The 20,885-nt window shown below is 44.7% G+C and overlaps 1 protein-coding gene across 2 annotated transcripts in view; it reads left to right on the plus strand.

The window, feature by feature from the left end:
- The window catches only part of SPAG17 (sperm associated antigen 17), a 73,550-nt gene that overhangs the window by 24,825 nt on the left and 27,840 nt on the right, over positions 1-20,885 (plus strand). Inside the window, exons 15-28 of one of the 2 annotated variants that reach the window (XM_081175996.1) lie at positions 2,240-2,332; positions 4,260-4,309; positions 5,584-5,697; positions 7,373-7,527; positions 8,826-9,016; positions 10,026-10,111; positions 11,064-11,342; positions 11,722-11,833; positions 14,184-14,324; positions 15,369-15,482; positions 15,971-16,200; positions 17,021-17,138; positions 18,208-18,647; positions 19,656-19,782. In XM_081175996.1, the coding sequence (XP_081032122.1) occupies positions 2,240-2,332; positions 4,260-4,309; positions 5,584-5,697; positions 7,373-7,527; positions 8,826-9,016; positions 10,026-10,111; positions 11,064-11,342; positions 11,722-11,833; positions 14,184-14,324; positions 15,369-15,482; positions 15,971-16,200; positions 17,021-17,138; positions 18,208-18,647; positions 19,656-19,782 (2,250 nt within the window). The remainder of the gene's footprint in view (positions 1-2,239; positions 2,333-4,259; positions 4,310-5,583; positions 5,698-7,372; positions 7,528-8,825; positions 9,017-10,025; positions 10,112-11,063; positions 11,343-11,721; positions 11,834-14,183; positions 14,325-15,368; positions 15,483-15,970; positions 16,201-17,020; positions 17,139-18,207; positions 18,648-19,655; positions 19,783-20,885) is intronic. The other variant, XM_081175997.1, reaches the window with a different exon arrangement.

Genomic DNA, 20,885 nt, shown 5'->3' on the forward strand with positions numbered 1-20,885 from the left:
AAGATGTATATACCGTATTTTTCGCCCTATAGGACGCACTGGCCCATAGGACGCACCTAATTTTTTTGGTGGGGGGGGGGAAATAAAGGAAAAAAATATTTCCCCCCCAGGCTCAGGGCTGGGGAAGCCCAAACTTCCCCTGACCCCAGCCCCCAGAACATGCAGCTCTCCGCAAGCGTGGGAGCCCAGTGCCGGGCTCCCATGGCTTGCAGAGAGCTGCGCGAATCTAAGCCTGGGCGTGCTGCGCCTGTGCACTGTCCCCCAAGCTTGCGGGGCTGGCGGTGGGGAGAAGCACGCTTCTCCCCGCCGTCAGCCTCCAAACCACATCGGGAGACAGCGGGATGGCGCGCTGCGCCTCCCCGCTATCCCCTGAGCTTGCGGGGCTGGCAGCAGGGAGAAGCACGCTCCCCCCCCCCCCGCCAGCCTCGAAACCACATCGGGAGACAGTGGGATGGGGCCTTGTGCTTCCCCGCTGTCCCCCAGCTTGTGGGGCTGGCGGCGGGGAGAAACACGCGTCTCTCCGCCGTCAGCCTCCAAACCACGTCGGGAGACGTGCTGCACCTCCCCACTGTCCCCCGAGCTTGTGGGGCTGGCGGTGGGGCTCTCCTGAAGCCTGGAGAGTGAGAGGGGTCGGTGCGCACCGACCCCCCTCGCTCTCCAGGCTTCAGCGAAAGCCTGCATTCGCCCCATAGGATGCACACACATTTTCCCTTCATTTTTTGAGGGGAAAAAGTGCGTCCTAGAGGGCGAATAATACGGTACATTTGCTGCTGAAACAAAGGGCAGTAAAGGCACAAGTTCAAAATGGGATTTTAGAGAATGCTTTGTAAGTCATCTCGGCAAAGAGATACATTTTCCAGTATGGCCATTGTTTGCCTTGGTCCACACCCAAAGCAAAATTGCTGAAGCCCCTGTTCTCAGACTTCTGCTCTGCAATGGTGACGTGTGGCATCTCCAAGACGGCTCTGCAGACACATTTTGCACAGATCACAGAGAAAGTGGTTCTTTTGAAAAACCTAAAAGAAGAGCTAGAGATAGGAGAAAGCCAAGTGTTGTTAGCCAAAGGATGAAAGAGATGGAAGTATCCTAGCTAAGCAGGGATGATGAGGGCTAAGAGGCAGAGTCAGAAGAGGATTTAAAGGCAAGGCAGTTAGAATCAGGAAGAAAAAGTTTGACTGCTAGGGCCTGATCTATATTTGCCACAGAGTAGGATGGGAGAATGCTGAGGTCATAAAGCAGATTACAGTGGTACCTCAGATTACATATGCTTCAGCTTACAGACGCTTCAGGTTACAGACTCCGCTAACCCAGAAATAATACCTCGGGTTAAGAACTTTGCTTCAGGATGAGAACAGAAATCGTGCTCTGGCGGCGCAGCAGCAGCAGGAGGCCCCATTAGCTAAAGTGGAGCTTCAGGTTAAGAACAGTTTCAGGTTAAGAATGGACCTCCAGAACGAATTAAGTACTTAACCCGAGGTACCACTGTACAGTACTAAAGAATGCAGGTATAGTACTTAAGAACACACAGAGAGAAAACACCATGGAGCACCTCTACTAGTGCCTTCATCTGACCCACCTGCAATGAAACATGTCTCTCCCATATTGGTCTCTATAGGCACAGCAGGCACCGTTACTCTCCAGTGGTTTGACTTTACTCCCAAAGGTGTACTCCTCCCTTGTCTCCCAAAATAGACAGATGCCAACAACAGCTGTTAAAGGAATTTATACTGAGCTTGTTAATGTTGTATATGTTTGGAGATGGCTACAATCCTAAACACAAGTACTAAGGAATAAGCACTGTTGAAGGTTCTTCCAAGTAAACATACCTAGGGAATTGTCCTGATGCTGTCAGAATCCCGAGTCTTCTAGTACTGTATAGGTCACAGTATTCTCTTTTGCTCTTACCATTTTTAGTCTATTTACGATATTCCTTCAGAGCCGAAAAGATTCAAAGTTATTCGACATGCCCTCATTCTCCTTCACAGTGAAGTCATGGTCCATACTCAACATTTTTCAGAGGTCAGTCCCTCTCCACAGTCCACTTGCCCTCAGGCCATGCTGCAGATGAGCAACTGCACTATTCACAGACCACGTGCCACTGCCAGAGTCCACAGGAGCCCAGTCTGCTTTTCCCACATTGTTTCTGTGCTGCCACTTTGAATGTTGAAACTTAAACTGGAGATTAGGGAACTCCCATTCTGACTTCGGAATTTTTCTGATTTGCACCTCCTGTTCATAGGGCTTTGCACTGACAGTGCTTTTTGTAGTCGACAATTTTTCTCTTTTTCATTTGACAACGGTATTAAGAGACCATCAGGACTTTACAATTCAGGTATGCTTTATTTGGAAAGAGCCTCTTTCCCTTTCCCTCTGTCTTCACTTTGGTGTTAAAACAAAGCACTTATTTTTCTCATCGGTGATCAGTCTGCCAAAATACACCCATATTAGCAAACTATCTACAGAGAATACCAACAGCTAAGCAAAGCTTATCCCTGAAAGTCAGTTAGGTTCCTTAAAGAATCACAAGGCAATCCAGCGGGCTGGCAGTGTTGGGAAACGGCCCCCTCGGGAAAGGCTGACTCCTCTTCCCAGGCACTGGGGCCTGTTGCCAGTGATCTGCCCTGGCTGGTCTTCGGTCGGTCCAGGAAGATCTGAAATAAGCGACACCTCCCTCCTGAGAGATGCACACTCCCTTCCCCCTTGCATGTCAGCAGGAGAAAGAAAACAGTCTGGAAGTAGTCTGACTCATTCTACTTTATTCCCGGACTGTACACTGTACAAAACATGTCTGCTCTCTCAGAAACCTCCGTACAACTCACTGACTCCCCCTTTACAGCAACAACAGGAAGGTCTCAAGTTACACTGAGAACACAACCCTGAGAAGAGCGTTGAACATCCTGTCTCACGCTCAGAAACATCAGATGAATCACATGATGTAAACAATGAGCTGCTAGTTTGCAGCTGCTGAGCACTCATATCCCAACAGGCAGAACCAGCAGCTAGTTTATGCTAGACTATTGCATAGCCGGGCTCCTATGCGCTCCCATCAGTAGAGTGTAGCTGCCAGTCCACAAACTTAGCTATGCAAAAAAGCTGCAATAAGAATGCAAGCCGTGTAGTGCAGCAGAGCTCATAAACAGGTGGTCCCGGGTCCAGTCTTCCTACCGGAAAAAGCTAGGTGCAATCCTTGCACACAGCACAGCTTAGGTGTCAGAGCTAAACAGGGGGAATGCTACATGAGCCAATTGGCTGTGGCATCACACAGGCTCTGCCAATCACATTGGCCAGAGGTGCACCATCGCTTCTAATAATAATAATAATAATAATAATAATAATAATAATAATAATAATTTATTATTTATACCCCGCCCATCTGGCTGGGTTTCCCCAGCCACTCTGGGCGGCTTCCAAAAGAATATTAAAATACTGTGATACATCAAACATTAAAAGCTTCCCTAAACAGGGCTGCCTTCAGATGTCTTCTAAAAGTCTGATAGTTGTTGTTCTCTTTGACATCTGGTGGGAGGGCGTTCCACAGGGCGGGTGCCACCACCGAGAAGGCCCTCTGCCTGGTTCCCTGTAACTTGGCTTCTCGCAGGGAGGGAACCACCAGAAGGCCCTCGGAGCTGGACCTCAGTGTCCGGGTAGAACGATGGGGGTGGAGACGCTCCTTCAGATATACTGGACCGAGGCCGTTTAGGGCTTTAAAGGTCAGCACCAACACTTTGAATTGTGCTCGGAAACGTACTGGGAGCCAATGTAGGTCTTTCAAGACCGGTGTTATGTGGTCTTGGCAGCCGCTCCCAGTCTCATTCGTTGTTAAAGAGTATGTGTGTATGTGAAACACGAAGACACAAAGATTGTCCATTTCAGATTAAGGAGAAAAAGAATTAAGGCTACAATTCTATATACTGGGAGTAAAGTCCATTGATTTCTTTTGAATGGGATTGCACCATAAAGAAGCACATCCTCGCTCCTGGTTCATGGACTTGCTGACGCAAGGATTTTCATGGAAAATCCTTATAATAAACAGACATTCTTATTAAGAGAGAGGAATGTTGTGAGAAAGAGGCAAGCCGGTGCTCTGAAAAACGTAGAGACCGTTTATCAGGGTAGAGCAGGATGGAGATTGTGCCACCAGCATTTAAGAACAGGAACAGCCAAACAACCAGATGAAAAGATAAAATATGTCTGTGGGTGTGTTAGTGTATGCATCTCTTATCCATCCATCCATCCATCTATTTAGCTTTATTTTTCAGATCGGGTTGCTGAATGTAGGAGTGATCTCAACGCTTCTCTTGAAAATAAGGTAAGAAATACTGTGGTTGAAATGTGCTTTACAGTATGATATGAAAGTGGAGCCTGTACATGTGAATTATGGTAGCTGAGAATTTTCGGTGCGTTTTTAACTTCAAATGTATATATAACAGATGGATGCTCTTTGGTGATTCAAAATCTTTCCTCTTAAAGATTATATGTACACTAATAAAAGTAGAATAGGAACTTCTAATGCCACGTTGTTGTACTCTAAAATCATAACCAGTTAAAAATTCTTACCCATTATCATTCTGTGTTGCCTGCGATTCTGTCTCCTTTCAGTATGGGCAGTTCTCTAGACTTACAGGTAAAGGACCCCTGACCCCTTAACTAAGTCTAGTCGTGAACAACTCTGGGGTTGCGGTCAGCTAGTATTTGTTGAAGCTGTTTCCATTGCTTTATATAATTTGAAAGTTCAAGATTGCTCTTGAAGAAAAAACCTGTGTTCCAAAATAGATTGAGCTGTAATAAATCCTATTAGTACGCATTTTGGGGAACAAATTAATTCTGTTAGTTCTTTCTGGTCTCACATATTGGTGTCCGTCCCCCATCCCTCCCACTTTTTTACTTCTGTATTGAGTTTTTTATTGAAAGGAGAGGCAGGTGACACATTCCATTCCCGCTTCCATTCTTAGTGGCAGATTTCTCCTTTATCTGAACAGATCCATGCCAAACTTACTCAGATAGATTACTGTATTTTTCGCTCTATAAGACGCACCAGACCACAAGACGCACCTAGTTTTGGAGGAGGAAAACAAGAAAAAAAATATTTTGAATCTCAGAAGCCAGAACAGCAAGAGGAATCGCTGCACAGTGAAAGCAGCGATCCCTCTTGCTGTTCTGGCTTCTGGGATAGCTGCGCAGCCTGCATTCACTCCATAAGACGCACACACATTTCCCCTTACTTTTTAGGAGGCAAAAAGTGAGTCTTATAGAGCTAAAAATACAGTATTTGAGAGTGAATCTATGTGATAGTTTGTGTCAGGATGGGTGTTGATGCTTATCTAGAAGTATCTGTCCAAGTCTTCCCATTTACCAAATTAAAAATTAGTTTTGTGACTCCCAAGCCCCCCCCCAAAAAAAAGGTTAAAATCATAGAACTGTAGAGTTGGACAGGAGCCCTGAGGATTATCTAGTCCAACTCCTAGCAATGCAGGAACCTCAACTGGATCATGCATGACAGATGGCCATCCAACCACTGCTTAAACCCCTGCTCTGTGGCCTTCGTTATATGTGATTGTTTTATACCTCTTGGTGTTTCTTCAGATACATTCAAATACAGATGCAGAAATAGAATTAGTTGCCATACAGGAGACCCAGCAGCGGTGTTTGAAAGACTGGAGTTTTGCAGAACATTTTCAACCGCACCTTCTCTTCCAGGTATTTTTAGTTGCTTTTTCTTCATGATACAGATAGGTAGCCGTGTTGGTCTGCCATAGTCAAAATAAAAAAAATTCCTTCCAGTAGCACCTTAAAGACCAACTAAGTTAGTTCTTGGTATGAGCTTTCGTGTGCATGTGTGTATCTGAAGAAGTGTGCATGCACACGAAAGCTCATACCAAGAACTAACTTAGTTGGTCTTTAAGGTGCTACTGGAAGGAATTTTTTTATTTCTTCATGATGTAGAGGGGGGGGGGACAGAAAAGGGTAGTGAGCATTTCATTTCTATATCCCTGCTTCAGATGCAAAGCTGAAGAGTGACGTTTCTTAACCATTTGCATTTAGCCACCCTTTTAAATCTTAATTGCACGCCTGTCACCAAAGCAGGGCAAACTGTCTTTGTATTCTGTTTTATCTTGGATATCATCACAGGTATTGCTTGTTGGGAAGAGTGGAGGTGTCATTTACTGTGCCCACCTTCACTTCTATGAGTGTCCTTTCCCTTGATACAAAAAATAGGTCACACAGGACTTAGTAAAAGAGATGTTCCTTCTCTTATTTACATATGAAGAACTTGCTGGGCACCTTTTTATGGGCAGAGGGGGAGTTACTCTTCCATCATAGCTCTTCTGAAATAAAATGTATTTGCGTACACATGGTACAATCAACCTGTCACGGAGCCTGTATATTAACTAAGATAGAGCTGGTGTCATCAGCATGTTAATGACACTGGACCCTAAATCTCCTAATGCCAGTTCCAATGCCTTTATAGAGATATTAAACAACATTGGAAATAAGAATAGTGCTCTGTGGCACAACTGCTAGTGGGTAGACATGTAATCTTCCAACAGTATTTTCTGAACTGAACCCTGTAGGTAGGAATGGAACCTCCAGGTCGCCCTGGGCAAGATAAAACAACTAACAAATTCAATAAATGAAATCAATAATAGCCACAGCAACACCGTGCCACCAAGCCATGGAAAATGTGCAGGAGGATAAATTGCTCAATGGCATTGAAAGCTGCTACAAGCAAAAGCAACAAGATTGCACTTTCCCTGTCCCTCTCCTGATGGTGGTCACCATCTGGGCAATCAATGTCTAGTATTAGTTACAAAAAAAGTATGTTAAATATGCTATAAATATGTTTTTTATGTTAAAACTGTTCCCCCGAATGCCCCTTTCCCCATTGCCAGTCATTTACAAAAGTTGATGTCAGGGAACTGACATCGGAGCGAGAGGTGAAGGGGAGGCTCCCAGATGATGCTGGCGAAGGACCCAGCAGCAGGGGGAGAAACAGCTCAGTCGAGGGGGAAGCCAATCAGCGCAACACCAGGGATAAAGGGAGGCAGATGGGGGAAGTGGAGAGAGGGCTCCAGGACTCTTCACTGGACATCAGTGAGGAGAGCCCAGGTCCTCCGCTACCCACGCCTTCCCTGCGCAGAAGACTCCCGCGCAGCGAGAGGAGGTGGAGACTGGATGTCAAACAACTTTTATGTTGGAAGAGGTTCAAGAAACGCCCACTGACGGATTCTGCCAGTGACTGAGGCAGCCACCATGAGAAGGGGCTGTGCAGTCAGAAAGTTTTAACAAGGCAAATTAGCCGAGAAAGGCACCAGTTTACGCACGAGTAACTCATACCCATTACAGTTGAGTTATGCTTTCCCTTCGTTCTCAGGTTCTTCACAATGCCATCCAGAATTACAAATGCATTGATTCCTATTATCACACTCAAGATAACTCCTTGCTGATAGTCCTTCATAATCCTATGAACCAACGCTGCCAGTTTGAAGAGTCCTGGAATGTTGCGTTGCATTCTGACGTTGGATTCAGGTGAGAGGTTCTTCAGGCAATGCCTCCAAATAGCCCAGAAGCCATAGGTATGGAATACAGCATGAAAAGGAGATGATGGTGATTCGTGATGAGAATGGCAAGTGCAAGCAAGTGTAAATGGGTGCACATTGCTGCAAAAAACCCCAACCCAAACACTTCATTTTAAATATATGGAATAGGTGGTGAGGGACCTGGAATGAAGCATAGTGCAGAGTTTGATGAATATGTTGACCCAGTGGGTGGCAGCTGTGAAAAGGGCAAATTCTACATTAAGGAACATGAGGAAAGGGATTGAAAATAAAGTTGCCAATGACATAAAGTCATTATATGGTGTGACTACTCTTGGATCACAGTATTGTTCTGCTTAAAAGGTAAAGGGACCCCTGACCATTAGGTCCAGTCGTGACCGACTCTGGGGTTGCGGCGCTCATCTTGCTTTATTGGCCGAGGGAGCCAACGTACAGCTTCTGGGTCATGTGGCCAGCAGGACTAAGCTGCTTCTGGCGAACCAGAGCAGCGCACGGAAACGCCGTTTACCTTCCCGCTGGAGCAGTACCTATTTATCTACTTGCACTTTGACGTGCTTTTGAACTGCTAGGTAGGCAGGAGCTGGGACCGAGTAACGGGAGCTCACCCCATCACGGGGATTCAAACCGCCGACCTTCTGATCAGCAAGTCCTAGGCTCAGTGGTTTAACCCACAGCGCCACCCGTGTCCCCGCACCTCAAAAAGGGATATTGCAGAGTTGGAAAACATTCAGTATGGGGCAACCCAAATGATCAAGGAACAGATGCAACTCCCTGATGTGGAAAGGTTGCAACATTTGGGGCTTTGTGCTCTTAAGAGTGAGAATTAATGTCCTTAACCGAAAGCAATGGTGGACAAGTGAGGAAGGAAGAGGATAGCTCAGTCTGCCCTGTGCAGATGCATGGCTGACCAGCTGCCATTGCCTAGGCTAGCATCTCATGTTTACATACAGCACACATCTAGCTAGTAAGCAGTTGCACACTTGCACAGTGCTGACTGAAACGCCAAAAAGTCAAGCATGCAAGTTCCCTTTCTGTCACCCCATAGCAGCCAGCAGTTTCCAGAGGTGAACCATTTCATCAGCTGTTGTGCAGATCTGATTTGCGTACTTGTTTTTTTTAATAATCCGCATTTTTTAATAATGCAGAAATATTTTTAAACATAAAATGCAATATAAACTATTTAAGGGTTTTAATTCTTTCATATGAGAAGGCAAAGATTCTTGATCACTGTGTTTTCTTATCGATAATAGTAGAAATTCTTTTTCCCAGGAATTACCTGGAATTGGTGGCTGCTTCCATAGATGAATGGATAGTAAGAGAAGAAGTAAAATATCAGGAAGAAAAAATGGCAAAAGAACTGGAAGCACTTAGGTTAGCTAAAGAGTTAGCAGAAAAAGCACCTGTCGAAGTCAAGTCCCCACCTACTGGCAAAAAGGGTGCTGCGCTGAAGAAGTCCAAAAGTAAGTTGACTACATATGCCTACTCAGAGGTAAGTTCAGTGGGCCAGGTAAGCATGTGTAATAAGACTGCAGCCTTAGCCATGTTCGTATTCAGAAAACAACTTGCAATCCCTTGCAGCAAATTATATAAGCCAGCTCCATTTACCTGTGTTAGGGAATTGCCCACCCAAACGCCTTGTTTTGGGTGCCATAGAAGGCTTTGTTCAAGCCTACCTGCAGCAAGGGAGGATCATTTTCAGAAGGGCCACAGCTCAGGGATGGGAAAGGATAACCCCTCTTGCTGCAATTAGGCTTGGGAATAAACCTTTGTTTGCTTGCAATAGAAGGGTTTTCTCCAAGCCTAATTGTTTGGAGACAATGGTTGACTTGGATATTGTAACTGGTGGGGGAGGGTTAACCATTCCTTCCCCAGCTCCACTCTCCAAGAAACTCACCCATCCCCTCCAAATTTGGTTCTAAAATGGCTAAAGTCCTTTTTTCAAACCTCATAGCTAGTGAGATTGGAGTATGAGAGAGGGGTTGCTGTGTGATTTGTGAATGTGTAATTGCAGTATGCGGTGGATGGTAATATGACGTGTCTTTTGCCCATAGCATGTGACCGATACGTTTCTTGCTGTTATTTCTGCATCTTGGGGGTCTCCCTTTATTGACTCCTACCAGGGTTTACACACGAGCTCATTATTAAGAAGAAGACATTTTTCTTTTAGAGCTCAAGAAAATTTGGCCCGTGATCCCCATGCTTTAATGTAGCTTACAAATAAATGTTGCCAAGTTAAAATTGACGTTCCTTTAAATGATTTTTTTCAGAGTATAAGGGAGCATATGAGATGATGGAAAGAGATAGAGTAATAGCCAGATTGCTTGTGCCAAATATGGGAATTTGAGCTCTACTTTTTAAGCTTTGGCGTTGCATTCGTTCTATCGCTCTTTTAACGAATCTTTCTTGGTAGTTGGTGGTTGCTGTTGCAATACTTTTGAAGATGCTTTATCTTTATCTCAATTCTCAAAGCTCCTACCAAAAGTAAAGTCGACGTTTCTCCAGAACCTGCAGTTGAGAAAGAAAAAAACATTTTTGTCAGAGATGACTCTCTCAAGGTAACAATAAGAAAGGAAAAGGAAAAGTCTAATCCCAAAATAATTTCATATGTTCCAAGTGTTTTTATACACCTGAGGGTGTTTTGTTTTTGTTCCTGTTTTTATTATGCATGTTGTGTTTTTATCTTGTATATTTTTGCTGTGAAATGCCCCGAGATCTTCGGATGAAGGGCAGTATACAAATTAAATAAATGCTTAAATAAATAAAACATTAAAAAAAATTCCTTCCAGTAGCACCTTAAAGACCAACTAAGTTAGTTCTTGGTATGAGCTTTCGTGTGCATGCACACTTCTTCAGATACACTGAAACAGAAGTTGCCAGATCCTTCTATATAGTGAGAAGGTGGGGAGGGGTATTACTCAGAAGGGTGGTGGGAATGGGAGATTGGCAGATAGCTGAGATGAGCCTGTTGACGACTCTTAACGACTGTAATAGGTCTTACAGGAAAAGGCAAGGGGTGAGAAGGTGAGAAATGGCTTACGTCATGTATAATGAGATAAGAATCCAATGTCTTTGTTCAGCCCAGGTCTTTCCATGGTTTTAAGTTTGGTAATGAGTTGCAATTCAGCAGCTTCTCTTTCCAGTCTATTTCTGAAATTCCTTTGTAGTAAAACAGCTACTTATGGCACATACTTATGGCATACTTATGGCAACAACAGAAGCTGCAGAGTGATAATAGTAATGATTTTTTATTTATTTTTTATATAAGCTGTACACACACACACTTTCAGTTTGTATTGAAAAGTTTTGGAAACAGATAATTACAGGGCTTTAAATAATATATTAAAATCACTTAAAATGTTGACGTTTTTAAAGAGGAGGGAAGGTGGGTTAAACTAAAAGTAATCCAATACTGACTCAAAAAAAGGTTGAAACGAAAAGTTTTCCATGCACTGCAAAGTGAAGACCATCATGTTAATTTAGGCCCTGAAGTCTTAATTGTTTGGACAGGCTTGGAAGGAAGAGCAGGAGCGGCTGTTAGAGGAAGAGCGGTTGAAAGAATTAAAAAAAGCCGAGAAGAAGGAGAAACCTGGCAAGAAAAAAGGCCAGAGCAAGGAGCAAGCAGCCTCCGATGAAGGAAAGGCATCCAAAAAGAAAACGAACAAAGAAAAAAAATCGCCGTCCAGATCACCAGAGTCGGCTAAATCACCAGACACTGAAGATCAGGCAAAGCTGGCCGGGCAAAGTAAACAAATTACCCCTCCGCAGCCACCCGTGAAAGAATATGAGGTGTGTTACTCCTATTAGGAAGATATTGCCTTTTTTCATAGGGTGCCTGTATATCTTGTCTCAAGCTTGAGCTTTTCTGCAGAGGCAAATTGTGCCTGAAGCAAATTTTACCATTCCTCAGTGTGCATGGGGTGCTTCTTTTAGTGATATACGCATCAACCCCAGTTCTGACATACTTTGCATCTTTTTAATGACCCAATAACGCCTTCTTTCCCAAACCAATTTCAATTATAAAGAAATAAATTGATGCAGGAAAAAACCACACACTTCATGAGTCACAAAACAGTGGTGGAGTCGTCTTGCTGATAGAGTATTCCAGTTTTCCTTGGCTGAAAACTTCTGTCTAATTATACCTTTTCCTGCAACTGTTCTGTCCTAGTTTCTTGGATACAATATGGCTGAGAATCCCATTCAAGTTGCAGGGACTACCCGATATCTGTTCCCTACTGACGGAGGACAAATCCAGGCAGAAAGGATAACGTTTGAAAAAGGTGATTCTTTTGCACTTGGCATTTCTATGGGTTTCTAAACATGCATTTAGAATCAGTATTGATAGATGTTTCACTGTTGAAGTAATAATAGTGTAGTTTTGCGGTTAACAGACTAAGCTATGAATCAGGAGCTCCTGATTTGAATTTTGCCTCTGTCAAGAACTCACTGAGTAGCCATTGGTGAGCCATCTTCCCTCAGCTACCAACCAGTGGCGGAGCAAGCTGATCGGGCGCCTGGGGCGGCGCATGTGCCCTGCGCCCAGGGGCGGGGCCAGCCGGGGCAGGACGCTCCACAGGGCCTCTGAGGAGTCTGTCTGCCTTCTCCCACTCAGCCGCCCTATAGCTGAGGGCGAGGCGGTGGGCAGACGGTTTGGGGCAGTGTGGAGCCTGCCACACCCAAGCCACCGCGTCACTCCCAGGAGAGACGTATGTCCTCCCCCCTTTTTTTAATTCATTTTATAACACAAATAAAAAACACAAACAGAAAAGACAAACAATACAAAGAAATTCTTGTCATATCCTTATTTTCCTAAACATTGTGGGCTTCCCCAAGTCCCACCTATCTGATTTTCATTTTACTTCATCTTTAGCAGTTTACATATATCATAATTTCTAGCCATCTCCCCCCCCCCACTTACTTTAACCATAAAAACTTTACATTTTATCACTTATAAAATACACTCTCTTCTACTTCTAACCCTACCACCTATATCCACTTCCAAAGCTATTCTAAGATTTAAATATTAACATATTTTTTTCAAATATTCCTTAAACTTCTTCCAATCTTCTTCCACCATCTCTTCTCTCTGGTCTCGGAGTCTCCCGGTCAGTTCGGCAAGTTCCATATAGTCCATCATCTTCATCTGCCATTCTTCGATAGTTGGTAAATCTTGTTTCTTCCAATTCTTTGCTAGCAATATTCTCGCAGCTGTTGCGGCATAGGAGAGACATATGTCTTGGGCTCACTTGGGCGCCCAGCATTTTATCATCCCCCACAGTGGTGACACCCAGGGCGGCCTGCTCCCACCACACCCCCTTCCTCCGCCCCTGCCACCCCCACCACCCCAGCATTTGTTAGAGTGTTAGAGATGGGAGACCAGGGTTCAAATCTCACTCAGCCATGCAACTCACTGGGTGAGCACCAGACAGCTGCTGTCTCCTAGTCTAACTTTACCTTACAGGGTGGTTGTGAGGATAACATGGGGAGAAGGAAAGCAATGTATGCCTCCTGGAGTTTGTTGGAAGAAAGGAGGAATATAAACATAATAAGCTCAACATCAAAAAAATGAAGATCATGGCCACTGGTCCCATCACCTCCTGGCAAACAGAAGGGGAAGAAATGGAGGCAGTGAAAGATTTTACTTTCTTGGGCCCCATGATCACTGCAGATGGTGACAGCAGCCACGGAATTAAAAGACGCCTGCTTCTTGGGAGAAAAGCAATGACAAACTTAGACAGCATCTTTAAAAATAGAGACATCACCTTGCCAACAAAGGTCCATATAGTTAAAGCTATGGTTTTCCCAGTAGTGATGTATGGAAGTGAGAGCTGGACCATAAAGAAGGCTGATCACTGAAGAATTGATGCTTTTGAATTCTGGTGCTGGAGGAGACTCTTGAGGGTCCCATGGACTGCAAGATGATCAAACCTCTCCATTCTGAAGGAAATCAGCCCTGAGTGCTCACTGGAAGGACAGATCCTGAAGCTGAGGCTCCAATACTTTGGCCACCTCATGAGAAGAGAAGTCTCCCTGGAAAAGACCCTGATGTTGGGAAAGATGGAGGACACAAGGAGAAGGGGACGACAGAGGATGAGATGGTGGGACAGTGTTCTCGAAGCTACCAGCATGAGTTTGACCAAACTACAGGAGCCAGTGGTGTGCTCTGGTCCAGGGGGTCACGAAGAGTCAGACACGACTAAACAACAACAACAAAACTTAGAGGATAATGTATGTGATATGCTTTAGCATTCACTGATAATGAGGAGCACCATATTCTAAAATAAAACTCTGGACTAAGTTGATTAGAATCCTGGTTCTAAGGATATATTTCCTATGCCTCAAGGAAAACATTTGATTGAAAGTTATGTTTTAAATGCTGCTTACATTTTACTTTTGTAAAATTGGAGAATGAATATTTTGCAGTCACATTTTAACATTTTAAATGTAATTAGAGAAGTTAATGTGGAAACAGCTCTATCTAACCTTGGGAACCAGTGCAAACCAGTTCAGCAAATACTCTAGCAATCTGTTTTATTTCATTTTGGCCTTATTCATTCTCTGGTACCAGAAACGCAAGTCTTCGCCGACCATTTTAATTCTGTTTACTATTTTTCTTTCCTTTTCTCCTAGGGGCAACTTTGGTCAAAGTGAAGGTAATAAAGGACAACCACTGTTTCTTCATTCATATCGTAGACCCCCAGAAATGCGAACAAGAGAAAGAAACTAATAAAGAAAGAGGTGACTCCCCAGGTGAACCAGAGCCAGGTCAGTGTCTTAGCATCAGTGGTGTATAAATAAAATGATGTGAAAAGTATGATGAGTGTTATATCACTAAAGTTTCCCTAGAAAATTAGAAAGACCAAAGCTCTAAGAAATAACCAATGTTTGCTTGTGATTCGAGGACCCTCCACCTTAGCTTGGGAATAAGAAAGACACATGGACGTAGTATTTTAGGTTAATGGGCAAGAAAAGGCCACAACTTTATTGATTACAGCATGTGAGAGGTATTGGCTTAGGCATTGGAATAACAGCAACATTGACTCCACCCACTCAGTGAGGGATGAGTCTGAAGGGGGGTTAACCACCAGTAGGGGGAGCCTGCTGATGCAAATACAAGTGTAAGCTCTCCCCTGATGTCACCGGGGGCCGTGCCATGGCCACCAGCCCCAGCAGAGCATCGGACAGGATCCACGACCGCCAGATTCCTTTAATGGAATACTCATAAGTGAAGGGGTATGCGATGGCCACACCCTGCCCTTCCATACACCAACAACACGTTCCAATGCCTAACCGCCAATACCGGGAAAGTTGTGACAAATTGTTACGAGGTAGGCGAAAAACCAAGTGGCCGGTGCCAATTTGCCAATTTGGAAAAACTCCTACCAGGCCCCCTAGGCAACCAGGGCGACCAACCATAGGTCCATAGCAAGGTCAAGCATAAAAGGATGACTAGAGGGAAGGGTGGGTGGGTGACCCGATGAAAATCCGGCAGCGCAATGAGGGAAGGAGCTGCCGCGACCGCATTTGAGCGACTAAACCACGCCCCCGGGCTTCCCACTGATAGGTGGACTGACTGGGGGGGGGAGCGTGGTGCGGCAGCGGTGATGTCAAGCAGGGGCCGAAACGCCCCCTGCTACGTGCGGGAACAGTTCCCGATCACAACACCTCCCCTCCGTGAGGAGAGGACTTCTCCTAGGGAGTTGGCCAAGGATTAATGTGACCGTAGAGTCAAAAAGGCTTAGCTACGCCTAAAGAGAGAAAGCAACTCATTTTAATATTAAAAACTGGTGTTGTCTTCTTTCACTTCTTCTTTAGACAAACCATTGAATCAATCAAAAGCTGTGAGCAAGTTTGGATCATTTTCTGCAACCTTAGAAAATGAAATCCATCTCTCCTTTAGCTGCTATGGAGCATCAGGAAAAGCAGAAGGTAAAACAAGCAAAATGAAGATTTATCAAATCATTTTCTAACATCTTTGTCATATCTGTTTAATTCTCATGCTGCTGCCCTCTGGACCTCTTATGGAAGAGGCACACAAACAGGGGCCTCAGCCGTTGATCACAGGGTCTGGGTCAGTTCCTATGGGGAGCGGTGGTCCTTGAGGTATTTAAGGCTTTATGGGTCAAAACCTTGTGTCTCTGGCACTTAGAACCTAGAATTGAGTCCTCAGCTGTGGCCTGTCTTAGAGCTTGGCCCAAGGCCTAACCCATAAACTCAGATTGTAACCAGTGACGCAGAACAAGAGCACATCATCTCCATGTGGCCTTAGGTACCCAGTTGTACTTCAACTTTCTTCTTTTGTCTTTAAACAAACATTTTGAAAAATAATATTTTCCCCAAGTTTGCCTAAATACATGAGAAATTTACATGTCTGTGATATTCTTCTAGTTCATATAAACCATTTTGTTCCCCTGCAGAAGAAAGTGATCCCAATTTAGCGACCATTTTGACCATCCCTTCCGTAAATGTGCCCACTTCCGCTTTGGTTACCTCGCCTGTTTCTACTCCTGCTACTACAACTACAACTACAGGAAAGACTAAGCCTTCTAAAGAAAAATCAGGCAAAAACTTACCATCTGCCAAAATGAGCTCCCGTCTCACAGTGACTGGCTCTCCAGATGACTCTTCAAAGCAAGATGAGAAAAAGGTGTTGCTGTATTTCCTACTAAGTATGGTTCCTGAGCCCTGAGGGAATGTATATCATTGCCCTAGTACACTGAGTGGTAAAGGTAAGGTAAAGGACCCCTGGATGGTTAAGTCCATTCAAAGGTGACTATCAGTGGCGTAGCGTGGGTTGTCAGCACCCGGGGCAAGGCAAGTAATTTGCGCCCCCTAACCCGTGGATTTGCGCCCCCTAATCCTAACCCCCAGATGTTGCGCCCGGTGCGGCCGCCCCCCCCCCGCACTCCCCACGCTACGCCACTGGCGACTGTGGGGTTGTGGCGCTTATCTCATTTTCAGTCCAAGGGAGCCGGTGTTTGTCCACAGACAGCTTTCCGGGTCATGTGGCCAGCATGACTAAACCGCTACTGGCACACGGAGGATGCGGGTGGTGCTGTGGTGTAAACCACTGAGCCTCTTGGGCTTGCCAATTGGAAGGTTGGCGGTTCGAATCCCCACAACAGAGTGAGCTCCTGTTGCTCTGTCCCAGCTCCTGCCAACCTAGCAGTTTGAAAGCATGCCCGTGCAAGTAGATAAATAGGTACTGCTGTGGCAGGAAGGTTAATGGTGTTTCCGTGCTCTCTGGTTTCCGTCATGGTGTCCCGTTGCGCCAGAAGTGGTTTAGTCATGCTGGCCACATGACCCAGAAAGCTGTCTGTGGACAAACACTGGCTCCCTCGGCCTGAAAGCAAGTTGAGTGCTGCAACCCCATAGTTGCCTTTGACTGGGCTTAACCGTCCAGGGGTCCTTTACCTTTTAAAAATAGTTTTAGAAATGCTATTTTCTGTGTCTCTCTCATTCTCTAGGTAGATGTAGACGAGTTGATCCAAACGCCACCTATTCCAGATATCCGTGTTTTCAATAGTTTGAATGTGTCCTGTCCCAATGGATTGGTACTAACCTTTCTTGGCCAAAAATTCACAGGTTAGTGCTGATCATTGTTACGTGAGCACAACGTGCTTTTGCGAAAGTATTCATTTTGAAGGCATTCTGAATCCAGGTGGAGATGGGTGGGAACTGAGGGCTGATGTCTGCTGCCATATAATGCCATGATGGAGCTGGTTGGAAGGGAAGTGTTGCAGATACTTGCTGTGTATTGCTCTCCAACATCTGCTGCAACTGCATGAGAAGCAAGGGTGGAGGTGGGGGTAGAAGCAGATGTGGTAACAATAATGACATGAGGTTGGTGGGACTGCTGAATGGTATGACATATAGGTATGAAGAGAGTGCTCTGTTTTCAGCCTGAACAATCTTTTAGGGCTGTAAGCCAGGGGTGGGTGGGGCCAGGGGGAAGTGGGTGGAGCAATGGGTATGACCCTTACCTTTGTACGATAGGTAGGAATGGAAAGATCTGTCAAGTTTTGTTGCCCCCAGTTTCTCATTTTCCCATTTTTAAATTAAATTATCCACATTTTGTAGCCATTGGCAGGTTGTTGTTTTCAATCCATCACCGTTTTAGTGCAAAATTCTCCTAATAAACACATTTTAAATGCAGTTTTGACTAATGTACTGATACTTTTAGTGCCAAAATAAATATGACTGTGCAGCAGTTGTGTGCATTTAAACACAAAATGCCCTGATCATGTAGACAGAGGTGACAAGTGTCTGATTTTTGAAAGAGGTGCGTAGATAAGGAGCGCAGAACTCTCTTCCACCAGTGAGTAGACTTCTTATGGCTGGGGTTGGGATGATGTGATCTGCAACTACAGAGAGGGTTTTTGCACTGTCCCCCATATGTCCATTTTTGCTATTAATCTTAGATTCCCCTCACTTTTCTACATGGTTTTTGTGGTTCCATGTTTAAATAAGTAGAACTTCTGTCATCCATATAGAATGGCTCTCAACATAAATTGGGCGTAACATCTGGACAATATCTATCTTGAAGTCATTCATTTGCCACCCTGATATTTTGGCATATATTAGTTAGCTCCATAGTTTGCAGTTGCTAATAATTATTACCTGCTAAGGGGCATCATGTTTTGATCCGTGAAAGGTGAAGAAATGGGAAACAAGGCCAAGAGTGAAGATGAAGGAAGCAAAGTAGACGAAGCTAAATTGGACGAGGGCAAAAGGGATGAAATGAAGACACCAGAAGCCAAAGAAGAGCAAGTGAATGCCCATGAAGCCATAGCAAGCAAGACCAAAGGAAACGAAGACAAGGCAGACGAAGTCAAGCCCCTCGATGGATCTGTGGGGGATGATACCTTAAAGGATGAGGCCAATGAAGGCAAGGCTGAGGCTGAAACAGAGGAGGACCCTGCAAACAAAGCCAGGGAATCTATTTTTGAGATATTTATTAGGCAGAGTTATCCCCAAAGGGTGAAGCACTCACAGCTGCAAAAAGCGGTGAAGAACCCAATAGATCAGGAAGTGTCTAGAGTTACTACGAGACAAGGAACTGTCATAAAGTACATGTTGGATGGATCCACTCAGGTATGCTAACAAAATTCATTTGGCCTTGACTCAGATTCAGTTTTATTATTTATTTCCTGAAGTGATGGTTACCGCAGCACAAAATCCCCCTTCTTCATTTCCCATCAGCTGTACATATTTCAATTCCTGCTTAGACTTTTATTTAACTATAACATATTCCCAAAATGCCAAGTAGAGTTACTCTTCACTTTGTCAGCCCACAAAAAGCATTAGTTATGAATCAGTATTCCACAAATGCAACTTATACCTCCTGCAGTTTTGCGTGCCCAAAAGTCTGGCTGGTGATGGTAAATAAGAAAACCTCCTCAGCTGCAACATTCTGAGTTCTTTCTCTCTTTGCTCGTGTGGGTACCAGTGAGTCAGGGCGCTTAGCAAATGTTCCTAGCCTTTAGGTCATTTCTTAATTCAAAATATAGCCCCTGTTAAGAGTTAATTTCAGCCAGGGGTCTGTTGCTATTGTATTTCTCTATATCAGTGTTTCCCCACCCCCCCAAAAAATCTTCCTGAGCTAGTTCCTCATTTATGCCACCCATATTTGAGCATTTTAGGCTGTAATCCTATTACCTGTGAGTAAGTCCCATTGGGGATGCGGGTGGCGCTGTGGGTTAAACCACACACAGAGGCTAGGACTTGCCGATCAGAAGGTTGGTGGTTCGAATCCCTGCGATGGGGTGAGCGCCCGTTGCTCGGTCCCTGCTCCTGCCAACCTAGCAGTTCGAAAGCACGTCAAAGTGCAAGTAGATAAACAGGTACCGCTCCGGTGGCCACATGACCCGGAAGCTGTATGCCGGCTCCCTCGGCCAGTAAATTGAGATGAGCACCGCAACCCCAGAGTCAGTCACGACTGGACCTAACGGGCAGGGGTCCCTTTATCTTTACCTTTAAGTCCCACCTTTAAGTCCCACTGAGTTCATTGAGGCTTACTTCGGATTGCCCTGATAGTTCTATTTGCTGAGTGTAAATGTCATTGACTGTAAGGATTTTAAGACTGGTTTTTTTCCCCCCTAGATACTGTTTGCTGATGGCACAGTGATCAGAAGCCCTGATTCTGGTCCTGTCTTACCACCTCCACCTCCTGCAAGTACACCACATACAGAGGCCACACCCCCTCCTGATACAAGCACCAAGAAATCTAGTAGGTGGTCAGGGGGCTGAGTAATCTGAAACTTTTATTGCCTGATTCATGTTTTATGTTCCCACATACTTTACCATTTGGTCTGATATCAAGATGGCAATCACAATTGTCTATGAGACGCCGGCTCCCTTGGCCAGTAAAGCGAGATGAGCGCCGCAACCCCAGAGTTGGTCACGACTGGACCAAATGGTCAGGGGTCCCTTTATCTTTATGAGACAAATGTTGCACTCGAAGGGACGCAGGTGGCGCTGTGGGTTAAACCAACAGAGCCTAGGACTTGCCGATCAGAAGGTTGGCGGTTCGAATCCCCGCAATGACGGGGTGAGCTCCCGTTGCTCAGTTCCTGCTCCTGCCAACCTAGCAGTTCGAAAACACGTCAAAGTGCAAGTAGATAAATAGGTGCCCCTCCGGCAGGAAGGTAAACGGCGTTTCCATGCGCTGCTCTGGTTCGCCAGAAGCGGCTTAGTCATGCTGGCCACATGACCTGGAAGCTGTACGCCGGCTCCCTCGGCCCATAGAGCGAGATGAGCCCCACAACCCCAGAGTCGGTCATGACTGGACCTGATGGTCAGGGGTACCTTTACCTTTATGAGACAAATGTTGCACTCATTCTGTAGGCCTTTAGGTAAATAGAGACTCTTTGCTGTATAAGAGTGTGTGAATGAATTAATTGCTGCTCGCATTTATCCAAGGACATTCATATATCATGAGGGTAAAGTATAGCTCTATATTCTCTGTCTTACTTTTCTGTACAATAAACCACTCTTTCATTTAGGTATTGGGGATACGGAGTGGTAAATTAAAGTATAAACATGTATCCAAAACCAGGAAGATCAAGTATTTTTTAAAAGATTGGAGTAAATGTTTAATTTATTTAAAAGACCACTGTAAACAGTTAAAATCACTGGCAGGGATGTAATGACACTTGTAATATGCAATTAACTAAGGTAACTATGGACATACAACAGATGGACAATGGTAAAAGATGCAGTAAATTTAATCTTAAATATGGAACCCATGGAGGGAGGGAAGGAGGTCTGAAGGTTGAAAAGAACCTTTTATTTTAATGTTTGAAATGGTTAAAGTTAAAATATATAAAATTG

This window comes from Podarcis bocagei (assembly GCF_964188305.1).
Source record: "Podarcis bocagei genome assembly, chromosome: 17".
In the NCBI taxonomy this organism is placed as follows: domain Eukaryota; kingdom Metazoa; phylum Chordata; class Lepidosauria; order Squamata; family Lacertidae; genus Podarcis; species Podarcis bocagei.